Below are 12,843 nucleotides of genomic sequence, written 5' to 3'. Positions count from 1 at the left end.
GGCGGTCCCAACCAGTTCAAAGATGGCACCATGATGGCACCAACCAGCCCAGTGAAAGCACCAACCAGCCCAATAGTGGCACCAACCAGCCCAAAGATGGCACAAAGGCGGTCCCAACCAGCTCAAAGATGGCACCAACCAGCCTAAAGGCGGCACCACCCCTATGCTTTCATGTGTTTTGTGGGAGGTGGGGTGAGCTTTATTAAATCAATAATAACTTGAAAACAAGCAGAGTAAAGCGGCACGACCAGCACTAACGGTATATTTGTAAGATTTAATACCACGGGGTGCAAAGTGGGCGGGGTTTGATCAAATGAAAACAAGCTGTTATAACTAAAAGACCAGAAGCGCACAAATGAGAATTTTAGCGGCACAACCGCGGCACCGACCAGCCCACCCGGTTTTCTGTCTTTCGGCTCTTGTAGGGGGAAGGGTGACGCCATCATCTGAAAAAAAACAATTTGCTAATATCTCAAAAGTGGCACAAGAGAAACACCCCGGAGTTTGTATTTGTTCTGATTTTAGGGGGGGGGGGCAGCTTCCCTGAGCTAATGTGGGTTGTCAGAAGCTACAGCCACATACTAATGGTGGCCCTTGGCAGGACCCGGATCTGTAAAGTCCCATCTTGTGGCCGTGTGCAGACTCCAGCTCGGCAGGTTTCGTTCCGTAGGATTCCCAGAGGTCGGGTGTCATACCAGGAATCCCGAATTCACAGAGTAAAGGGACGATCGGTAGACAGGAGGTGGCACATCGCTTGTGTTATCTTCATCCTCTTCCTCACTCTCCGTCCCGGAATCATCTGTCCCGGAATACAGGCGGGGGAAGGGTTTTCTGATGGCCGGTGTCTCCAGGACGGGTGATAATGAGATCTGGTTCTGCCGGACACTGTACAGGATGTGAGGAGAGGGCCGTGCTGGTGGGATTTGAGACCTGGATATGGGACGGGCTATGAAGCTGGATACGGCGCTGTCACTGTCTGAACTTTTCATGGCATGAAGTTGTCCTCCAGAGAGATTGTCCACCCTGTTGGCAGGAATGAAGGCCACAGATTCAGTATATTGGCCACTGGCAATAGTAAAGTCACATTCATACATTTCCTGGGAAGGGTTTACCTGGTGGGGTCATACAACTCGGCATCGCGCCACTTTCCCCGACTCTGCTGGTGAAGGCACAGGACCAGAGCGAAGAGCGCCAGGAGGACCAGACCCATGATAAGAGTGATGGTGATGGCGGCAAATATGCCCATCGTGCCAATTCCTCCTGCAACACAGGACAGTCCCACCATTGTCAGCCAATCTACCATTTCATTGCTGAATATTTCTCCTCTGATCCCTTAGAAAGCATTTCATATCCACCATCCCTCACTGATCGTAAATGTGATCTTCTGCGACTAGGACACAAGTGAGGGGTGGTGGATCTCCAGGATGGGATCCTATGACACAAGTGAGGGGTGGTGGATCTCTAGGATGGGATCCTATGACACAAGTGAGGGATGGATCTCTAGGATGGGATCCTATGACACAAGTGAGGCATGGTGGATCTATAGGATGGGATCCTATGACACAAGTGAGGGGTGGTGGATCTATAGGATGGGATCCTATGACACAAGTGAAGGATGGTGGATCTCTAGGATGGGATCCTATGACACAAGTGAGGGATGGTGGATCTCTAGGATGGGATCCTATGACACAAGTGAGGCATGGTGGATCTATAGGATGGGATCCTATGACACAAGTGAGGGATGGATCTCTAGGATGGGATCCTATGACACAAGTGAGGCATGGTGGATCTCTAGGATGGGATCTTATGACACAAGTGAGGGATGGTGGATCTCTAGGATGGGATCCTATGACACAAGTGAAGGATGGTGGATCTCTAGGATGGGATCCTATGACACAAGTGAGGGATGGTGGATCTCTAGGATGGGATCCTATGACACAAGTGAGGCGTGGTGGATCTCTAGGATGGGATCCTATGACACAAGTGAGGGGTGGTGGATCTCTAGGATGGGATCCTATGACACAAGTGAGGGATGGATCTCTAGGATGGGATCTTATGACACAAGTGAAGGATGGTGGATCTCTAGAATTTGATCCTCTGCTCCTATCACACAAGTGAGGGATGGTGGATCTCTAGGATGAGATCCTATGACACAAGTGAGGGATGGTGGATCTCTAGGATGGGATCCTATGACACAAGTGAGGGATGGTGCATCTCTAGGATGGGATCCTATGACACAAGTGAGGGATGGATCTCTAGGATGGGATCTTATGACACAAGTGAAGGATGGTGGATCTCTAGAATTTGATCCTCTGCTCCTATCACACAAGTGAGGGATGGTGGATCTCTAGGATGAGATCCTATGACACAAGTGAGGGATGGTGGATCTCTAGGATGGGATCCTATGACACAAGTGAGGGATGGTGCATCTCTAGGATGGGATCCTATGACACAAGTGAGGGATGGATCTCTAGGATGTGATCCTATGACACAAGTGAGGGATGGTGGATCTCTAGGATGAGATCCTATGACACAAGTGAGGGGTGGTGGATCTCTAGGATGTGATCCTATGACACAAGTGAGGGATGGATCTCTAGGATGTGATCCTATGACACAAGTGAGGCGTGGTGGATCTCTAGGATGGGATCCTATGACACAAGTGAGGGGTGGTGGATCTCTAGGATGGGATCCTATGACACAAGTGAGGGATGGATCTCTAGGATGGGATCTTATGACACAAGTGAAGGATGGTGGATCTCTAGAATTTGATCCTCTGCTCCTATCACACAAGTGAGGGATGGTGGATCTCTAGGATGAGATCCTATGACACAAGTGAGGGATGGTGGATCTCTAGGATGGGATCCTATGACACAAGTGAGGGATGGTGCATCTCTAGGATGGGATCCTATGACACAAGTGAGGGATGGATCTCTAGGATGGGATCTTATGACACAAGTGAAGGATGGTGGATCTCTAGAATTTGATCCTCTGCTCCTATCACACAAGTGAGGGATGGTGGATCTCTAGGATGAGATCCTATGACACAAGTGAGGGATGGTGGATCTCTAGGATGGGATCCTATGACACAAGTGAGGGATGGTGCATCTCTAGGATGGGATCCTATGACACAAGTGAGGGATGGATCTCTAGGATGTGATCCTATGACACAAGTGAGGGATGGTGGATCTCTAGGATGAGATCCTATGACACAAGTGAGGGATGGTGGATCTCTAAGATGTGATCCTCGGGCCAGTAGGACACACGTTAGAATGGTGGATCTCTATAGTGGGATCTGCTACTAGGACACAAGTGAGGGATGGTGGATCTCCAGAATGTGATCGTCAGCCACTGTGACACAAGTGAGGGATGGTGGATCTCCAGAATGTGATTCTCGGCCACTGTGACACAAGTGAGGGATGGTGGATCTCCAGAATGTGATTCTCGGCCACCATGACACAAGTGAGGGATGGTGGATCTCCAGAATGTGATTCCTGGCCACTAGGACACAAGTGAGGGATGGTGGATCTCCAGAATGTGATTCTCGGCCACCGTGACACAAGTGAGGGATGGTGGATCTCCAGAATGTGATTCTCGGCCACCATGACACAAGTGAGGGATGGTGGATCTCCAGAATGTGATTCCTGGCCACTAGGACACAAGGGAGGGATGGTGGATCTCCAGAATGTGATTCCTGGCCACTAGGACACAAGGGAGGGATGGTGGATCTCCAGAATGTGATTCCCGGCCACTAGGACTCCCTCTCCAGCCATTAGGAAGGGCAGAAGCTGTGACATGAGGAAGCAGAGCCCAGCCCCCAGCAAGATGGCCGCCTCCGTACAGAGACACAGAGCAGAAGAACACACGGGGAGTCAGAGAGGGAAATGCTGCAGAGAGACCACCGGCAGCCCTGGTGACCGGTCCTCTACAATATCTGATCTCCACCCAGGGGCGGACTGACAACTCATGGGGCCCCCGGGCAATAGGGGATCATGGGGCCCCTGTGTCCTTGCCCAAACTCAAAAAAGCCTATGAAAAAGGTACCAGGGGCATCTCATGGGGCCCCCTACTGACCCCGGGCCCTCGGACAGTGCCCAAGTTTCCAAATGGTCAGTTCGCCCATCTCCACCCCTCACACAATGAATATCTCCTATGTCAGTGTTCACTACATCAAGAAAAACAAAAATAAGTGAGCGCTCGAATGAATATAATAATGAGCAGCAGCTGTACACCAAAAAAGGCACCGTATCAAACCTTCAAAGACATAAATGTAAAAGGGGGTGCAGCGCTATATAACTTAGCAAATAGTGATAAATCAAACACAGATGATAATGAAAACGGTGACTGTGTGTTAATAAAGCCACTGAATGGTGGCTATGAAGTGAGGGAAGGGAAACAGTCCAATGGAGGAGTGCTCTTAAGATCCAGGATGATCCTCAGACGTCCAATATTAGGAACCGTCAGGTGATAAAAAGTGTAAAGATTGCGCACTCACCAGATACGCAATCTTTATGCGCATTTGTGTATAATATCACTGGACCTCCTGTGTCATCATCCTGGTCTGGTCAGATCTGGTCAGCATATCCTTCTTTGCCTGGTACCCGGATAGATGCAGCTATTCCATGGATCTGGCTGGTTCCCACCAGAACTCAAATAAATAGAAAGGGCCCCATAGTGTGATATCCTCAGGTATCTTTATTATAGGCACAGGATAGCAGGAAATCCAACATACAAAATAGTACTGACCCAGATGCAAATCAAAGATGGCCGCCGGGGCCCCTCGTGGCGCCGGCGGTGAGGCGTCCAACCTGCTGTACCTTTCACTGACGCGTTTCGAGCTTTCACCTACTTCCCATCACACTTGTGATCACAACCCCCCCCACCCGTGACTTGTTGAAGTGCTGCAGCCCGGAGCAGGGTTTCCCAGGACTGGGGATGATCACAAGTGTGATGGGAAGTAGGTGAAAGCTCGAAACGCGTCAGTGAAAGGTACAGCAGGTTGGACGCCTCACCGCCGGCGCCACGAGGGGCCCCGGCGGCCATCTTTGATTTGCATCTGGGTCAGTACTATTTTGTATGTTGGATTTCCTGCTATCCTGTGCCTATAATAAAGATACCTGAGGATATCACACTATGGGGCCCTTTCTATTTATTTGAGTTCTGGTGGGAACCAGCCAGATCCATGGAATAGCTGCATCTATCCGGGTACCAGGCAAAGAAGGATATGCTGACCAGATCTGACCAGACCAGGATGATGACACAGGAGGTCCAGTGATATTATACACAAATGCGCATAAAGATTGCGTATCTGGTGAGTGCGCAATCTTTACACTTTTTATCACCTGACGGTTCCTAATATTGGACGTCTGAGGATCATCCTGGATCTTAAGAGCACTCCTCCATTGGACTGTTTCCCTTCCCTCACTTCATAGCCACCATTCAGTGGCTTTATTAACACACAGTCACCGTTTTCATTATCATCTGTGTTTGATTTATCACTATTTGCTAAGTTATATAGCGCTGCACCCCTCACTACATCACTCACCGGCATGAATACGGAGCTCTATGGCGCAGGACTGAGATCCCAGCTGATTGGTTGCTGTACAGCGATACAGACCGGACGTCCCCAGTGTGATGTTTGTCAGGGTGGCGGAACCCCGAGAATCTGCTGGAACAAGACAGGTCAGCGGAATCTGTACCAGCCTGGTGACACTACATGGCAGTATTCACTACATGATGCCGGCTATGACACCCCACAGTATTCACTACATGATGCCGGCTATGACACCCCACAGTATTCACTACTATGACACCCCCACAGTATTCACTACTATGACACCCCACAGTATTCACTACTATGACACCCCCACAGTATTCACTACATGATGCCGGCTATGACACCCCCACAGTATTCACTACTATGACACCCCCACAGTATTCACTACATGATGCCGGCTATGACACCCTCACAGTATTCACTACTATGACACCCCCACAGTATTCACTACATGATGCCGGCTATGACACCCCACAGTATTCACTACATGATGCCGGCTATGACACCCCACAGTATTCACTACATGATGCCGGCTATGACACCCCACAGTATTCACTACTATGACACCCCCACAGTATTCACTACATGATGCCGGCTATGACACCCCACAGTATTCACTACATGATGCCGGCTATGACACCCCACAGTATTCACTACATGATGCCGGCTATGACACCCCACAGTATTCACTACTATGACACCCCCACAGTATTCACTACTATGACACCCCACAGTATTCACTACTATGACACCCCCACAGTATTCACTACATGATGCCGGCTATGACACCCCCACAGTATTCACTACTATGACACCCCCACAGTATTCACTACATGATGCCGGCTATGACACCCTCACAGTATTCACTACTATGACACCCCCACAGTATTCACTACATGATGCCGGCTATGACACCCCACAGTATTCACTACATGATGCCGGCTATGACACCCCACAGTATTCACTACATGATGCCGGCTATGACACCCCACAGTATTCACGACATGGTGCCGGCTATGACACCCCACAGTATTCACTACTATGACACCCCACAGTATTCACTACATGATGCCGGCTATGACACCCCACAGTATTCACTACTATGACACCCCCACAGTATTCACTACATGGTGCCGGCTATGACACCCCACAGTATTCACTACTATGACACCCTCACAGTATTCACTACATGGTGCCAGCTATGACACCCCACAGTATTCACTACTATGACACCCCACAGTATTCACTACATGATGCCGGCTATGACACCCCACAGTATTCACTACTATGACACCCCCACAGTATTCACTACATGGTGCCGGCTATGACACCCCACAGTATTCACTACTATGACACCCTCACAGTATTCACTACATGGTGCCAGCTATGACACCCCACAGTATTCACTACTATGACACCCCACAGTATTCACTACATGATGCCGGCTATGACACCCCACAGTATTCACTACTATGACACCCCACAGTATTCACTACTATGACACCCTCACAGTATTCACTACATGATGCCGGCTATGACACCCCACAGTATTCACTACATGATGCCGGCTATGACACCCCACAGTATTCACTACTATGACACCCTCACAGTATTCACTACATGATGCCGACTATGACACCCCACAGTATTCACTACTATGACACCCCCACAGTATTCACTACATGGTGCCGGCTATGACACCCCACAGTATTCACTACATGATGCCGGCTATGACACCCCACAGTATTCACTACATGATGCCGGCTATGACACCCCACAGTATTCACTACTATGACACCCTCACAGTATTCACTACATGATGCCGGCTATGACACCCCCACAGTATCCACTACATGGTACCGGCTATGACACCCCCACAGTATTCACTACTATGACACCCCCACAGTATCCACTACATGGTACCGGCTATGACACCCCTACAAGACTGGCGTGGGTGACGGTTGGCGTGCACACAGGTCATGTGACCACAGGCAGCAAAAGGACTGATTGTCATGTGATCAGTGGCTATGACCTGATTGGCTATGTCCTCCCTCTCTGGCCACCCTGGAGCTGATTTAGAACAGGGTTGTCAGTCGTTGTCATAGGAACAATCCAATGAGAAGGGCGGCTCCCTGACATTGCACTGCATTATGGGGACATGGGGAGAATGCTGCCACCTGCTGGACATCTGCAGGACTACCTCTGATCTTTAACCTGCAGGACAGGTGCTCCAGGATCCTCTGGCCACTCCCTGTTCTTAGTGTAGGCTCCTCCCATATATTGGGTCCAGGGGTTGAGGCTCACCTTCCTGGCGGGTGATGAGTAGTTGACCATCGGGGGGGATTTTCTCCCATCTGAAGCGGGGAGCCGGGATCCCTTCTGTCACCGAGCAGCGGAGGTGAATACTGCCCCCTTCCTGACCATGGCCATCGCTGGAACAGTCTGGGATGGAAGGAGGGACTGTGGGGGAGAGAAGTCATGTGACCATCAGAGGAGGACTATGGAGTCCAGTGAAGAAGCAGAAGGTTGTGGTCAGGACGACATCTAGCCACTACACACAATGCCGGGACTGTGGGGGAGAGAAGTCATGTGACCATCAGAGGAGGACTATGGGAGAGAAAAGTCATGTGACCATCAGAGGCGGACTATGGAGTCCAGGGTGAAGAAGGTTGAGGTCTACTGTGGTCAGGCCACTACACACAATGCCACCAGAGCAGGCCCTCCCGTACTCGCACTCCGACTTACCGAGCACAGTGAGTCCCACCAGGCCGATGTTGGGTGTGGCCCCATCTGGGGGGTTGATGACGGTGCACTGGTATGTGCCGGTGTCCCATACACGCGTGTGGTTGATGAAGATACTGGCGTCCTGGGTGGGACGGAAGGCAAATTTCACTCGGCCCAAATATTCCGTCAGACTTTCCACAATCTGCCCCTGTTCATAGGCAATGACCTGCCGGAGGGAGCACACAGGAGCTTACACTTCTTTCCCAGAATCCCCTTCTGTCACATGACTACCCTGCAGGATCCATCCTGGTGACATCACTGCCCCGCCTCTCCATGTCATCCAATCAGGGAGCGCTTCGCATTCATTGAGATACTATGGGGGGCCGACCTACAGCTGTGATCGAGGTAGGTCCCCCTCACCCCCACATGGAGGGGGCCTCAGCGGGGCCCCCTTCTTACTCACCTGCAGCGGGTGTTTCGGCTCCACCAGAGGAGTGACCGTCCAGATGATGTTCAGGCGGTTGAGCGCGGCCGTGGTTCGGAACGCGCAGGGGAGGAGAGCCGTTCCACCTCTGGTCACATGGACGCTCGGTGTGTTCACCGTCACCTGCACCGCGCCGACGGCTGCCAGAACCATACACAGAATATATATTGGGGGGTCTGTATATATAGGGGGTCTCTGTATATAGGGGGTCTCTGTATATATAGGAGGTCTGTATATATGGGGGGTCTGTATATATAGGGGGGTCTGTATATAGGGGGTCTGTATATATAGGTCTGTATATATAGGGGGGTCTGTATATATAGGAGGTCTGTATATATGGGGGGTCTGTATATATAGGGGGGTCTGTATATAGGGGGTCTCTGTATATATAGGAGGTCTGTATATATAAGGGGGTCTGTATATATAGGTCTGTATATATAGGGGGGTCTGTATATATAGGAGGTCTCTGTATATAAGGGGTCTGTATATATAGGGGGTCTCTGTATATAGGGGGTCTGTATATAGGGGGTCTCTGTATATGGGGGGTCTGTATATATAGGGGGTCTCTGTATATAGGGGGGTCTGTATATATAGGGGGTCTCTGTATATAGGGGGTCTGTATATAGGGGGGTCTGTATATATAGGGGGTCTCTGTATATAGGGGGTCTGTATATAGGGGGTCTCTGTATATAGGGGGTCTCTGTATATAGGGGGTCTTTATATATAGGGGGTCTCTGTAAATAGGGGGGTCTGTATAAAGGGGGTCTCTGTATAGGGGGTTCTCTGTATATAGGGGGCCTGTATATAGGGGGCCTGTATATAGGGGGTCTCTGTATATAGGGGGTTTTATATAGGGGTCTGTATATAGGGGGTCTCTGTATATAGGGGTCTGTATATAGGGGGTCTCTGTATATAGGGGTCTGTATATAGGGGTCTGTATATAGGGGTTCTCTGTATATAGGAAGTCTGTATATAGGGGAGCTCTGTATATAGGGGTCTGTATATAGGGGGTCTCTGTATATAGGGGGTCTCTGTATATAGGGGGTCTGTATATAGGGGGTCTCTGTATATAGGGGTCTGTATATAGGGGGTCTCTGTATATAGGGGGTCTCTGTATATAGGGGGTCTGTATATAGGGTGTCTCTGTACAGGGTGGTCTGTATATAGGGGGTCTCTGTATATAGGGGTGTCTCTGTATAGGGGGTGTCTCTGTATAGGGGGGTCTGTATATAGGGGGTCTCTGTATATAAGGGGTCCATATATAGGGGGTGTCTCTGTATAGGGGGGTCTGTATATAGGGGAGCTCTGTATAGGGGGTCTCTGTATATAGGGGGTATCTGTAGAGGGGTCTGTATATAGGGGGTGTCTATACGGGGGTCTGTATATAGGGTGGTCTCTGTATGGGGGTCTCTGTATAAAGTGAGTCTGTATATAGGGGGTCTCTGTATAGGGGGGTCTGTATATAGGGGGTCTCTGTATAAAGGGAGTCTGTATATAGGGGGTGTCTCTGTATAGGGGGTCTCTGCATATAGGGGGTCTGTATATAGGGGGTGTCTCTGTATAGGGGGTCTGTATATAGGGGGGTCTCTGTATGGGGGTCTGTATATAGGGGGTGTCTGAATATAGGGGGGTGTCTTTGTATAGGGGTCTGTATATAGGGGTCTCTGTATAGGGGTGTCTCTAAATAGGGGGTGTCTCTGTATAGGGGGTCTGTATATGGGGTGGTGTCTTTGTATAGGGGGTCTTTATATAGGGGAGTGTCTCTGTATATGGGGGTCTGTATATAGGGGAGTGTCTCTGTATGGGGGTCTGTATATAGGGGGGTGTCTCTGTATATGGGGGTCTGTATATAAGGGAGTTGTCTCTGTATAGGGGGTCTGTATATGGGGGTCTGTATATAGGGGGTGTCTCTGTATAGGGGTGTCTCTAAATAGGGGGTGTCTCTGTATAGGGGGTCTGTATATGGGGTGGTGTCTTTGTATAGGGGGTCTTTATATAGGGGAGTTGTCTCTGTATATGGGGGTCTGTATATAGGGGGGTGTCTCTGTATATGGGGGTCTGTATATAGGGGAGTGTCTCTGTATATGGGAGTCTGTATATAGGGGTGTGTCTCTGTATAGGGGGTCTGTATATAGAGGCGTGTCTCTGTATATGGGGGTCTGTATATAGGGGGGTGTCTCTGTATATGGGGGTCTGTATATAGGGGAGTTGTCTCTGTATATGGGGGTCTGTATATAGGGGGGTGTCTCTGTATATGGGGGTCTGTATATAGGGGAGTTGTCTCTGTATATGGGGGTCTGTATATAGGGGGGTGTCTCTGTATATGGGGGTCTGTATATAAGGGAGTGTCTCTGTATATGGGGGTCTGTATATAGGGGAGTTGTCTCTGTATATGGGGGTCTGTATATGGGGGTCTGTATATAGAGGAGTGTCTCTGTATATGGGGGTCTGTATATAGAGGAGTGTCTCTGTATATGGGGGTCTGTATATATGGGGGTGTCTCTGTATAGGGGGTCTGTATATAGGGGTGTGTCTCTGTATAGGGGTCTGTATATAGGGGGAGCTCTGTATAGGGGGGTCTGTATATAGAGGGGGGTCTGTATGGGGGGTCTGTATATAGAGGGAGCTCTGTATGGGGGGTCCTCTGTATGGGGGGTCCTCTGTATGGGGGGTCTGTATGGGGGGTCTGTATATAGGGGGAGCTCTGTGTCAGTGCAGTTCAGTAATTATGTATCTGCATAGTTGGGTTGCTCTGTATTGTTGTAGATCTGTATGGGGGTCGCTGTGAATGGGGGTCGCTGTGAATGGGGGTCGCTGTGTATGGGGGTCGCTGTGAATGGGGGTCGCTGTGTATGGGGGTCGCTGTGTATAGGGGTCGCTGTGTATGGGGGTCGCTGTGTATGGGGGTCGCTCGGCACGAGGTCAGATCTCGGTCAGGATAAACCCACTCCCTGGGAGGCAGGTAAGTCCGGTCGATATGGGGGTCGCTCTGTATGGGGGTCGCTCGGTATGGGGGTCGCTCGGTAAGGGGGTCGCTCGGTATAGGGGTCGCTCTGTATGGGGGTCGCTCGGTATGGGGGTCGCTCAGTATGGGGGTCGCTCAGTATGGGGGTCGCTCAGTACGGGGTCAGATCTCGGTCAGGATGAACCCACTCACTGGGAGGCAGGTAAGTCCGGTCGGACGTTACCTGTCAGGGTGAGGATCAAGCGCAGTGGGCGGAGACTCTTCATGGTCGTTTCCCCGGAGATTGGGGTCACCCTGATGGTTCCTCTGCTCGGGGTCCCTCTGTCCCCTCTACTTGTGTCCCTTTGTCCCCGTCCTCCCCTCCCCCGCCCTCAGCCCCGCCTCCTCGTTATTTGCTGAATTCATTACGCTCCATTTCCCGGGTCATTATTTCCAATCTCTCCATTCACTCCGCCTCCATATCCCCGCCCAGGAGGCCGCCCGGCCAGCAACACGTATTGTACAACGAGATCCGTACAACGAGATCTGTAAATTGTGATCCGTACAACGAGATCCGTACAACGAGATCCGTACAACGAGATCTGTAAATTGTGATCCGTACAACGAGATCCGTACAACGAGATCCGTACAACGAGATCCGTACAACGAGATCCGTAAATTGTGATCCGCACAACGTGATCCGCTCAACGAGATCCGTAAATTGTGATCCGTACAACGAGATCCGTAAATTGTGATCCGTACAACGAGATCCGTACGAGATCCGTAAATTGTGATCCGTACAACGATATCTGAAAATTGTGATCCGTACAACGAGATCCGTACAACGAGATCCGTACAACGAGATCCGTAAATTTTGATCTGTACAATGAGATCCGTAAATTTTGATCTGTACAACGAGATCCGTAAATTTTGATCTGTACAATGAGATCCGTAAATTGTGATCCGTACAACGAGATCCGTACAACGGGATTCGACCAATGGGATCCGCACAATGTGATCTGCCATCCAACCTGACAACCTCCATCATACTGACTGGCAATAATTTCCTAATGGAGGGAACGCCCGGCTCTGGGAACGTCCGGCTCTGGGAACGCCCGGCTCTGGGAACGTCCGGCT

The 12,843-nt window shown here is 50.3% G+C and overlaps 1 protein-coding gene across 1 annotated transcript; it reads right to left on the bottom strand.

The window, feature by feature from the left end:
* Positions 1 to 254: 254 nt before the first annotated feature.
* LOC149428628 (immunoglobulin superfamily member 11-like) lies at positions 255 to 12,092 on the bottom strand. Its single transcript, XM_089667189.1, has 7 exons — positions 11,951 to 12,092; positions 8,742 to 8,902; positions 8,300 to 8,504; positions 7,859 to 8,014; positions 5,543 to 5,662; positions 1,113 to 1,260; positions 255 to 1,023 (listed from the first exon to the last, which is right to left on the bottom strand). The coding sequence occupies exons 1-7, from the start codon at positions 11,991 to 11,993 to the stop codon at positions 690 to 692; spliced, it is 1,167 nt and encodes a 388-aa protein (XP_089523315.1). The 5' UTR covers positions 11,994 to 12,092; the 3' UTR covers positions 255 to 689.
* Between the last annotated feature and the right edge of the window lie 751 nt (positions 12,093 to 12,843).

Source organism: Staurois parvus, unplaced genomic scaffold (genome assembly GCF_062004578.1).
Source record: "Staurois parvus isolate SC_StPar_1 unplaced genomic scaffold, SC_StPar_1.0 ptg003080l, whole genome shotgun sequence".
Lineage (NCBI taxonomy): Eukaryota > Metazoa > Chordata > Amphibia > Anura > Ranidae > Staurois > Staurois parvus.
This window is presented reverse-complemented; position numbering and strand designations above follow the sequence as displayed.

Bases quoted from the DNA above. Each gene is read 5' to 3' on its own strand.
- LOC149428628 (XM_089667189.1), bottom strand. From the start codon at position 11,993: ATGAAGAGTCTCCGCCCACTGCGCTTGATCCTCACCCTGACAG. The intron at 5,663-7,858 runs GTGAGCCTCAAC...TTGTTCCAGCAG, and splicing joins ACTCATCACCCGCCAGGAAG to ATTCTCGGGGTTCCGCCACC. The intron at 1,024-1,112 runs GTAAACCCTTCC...TCCTGCCAACAG, and splicing joins GAGTTGTATGACCCCACCAG to GGTGGACAATCTCTCTGGAG.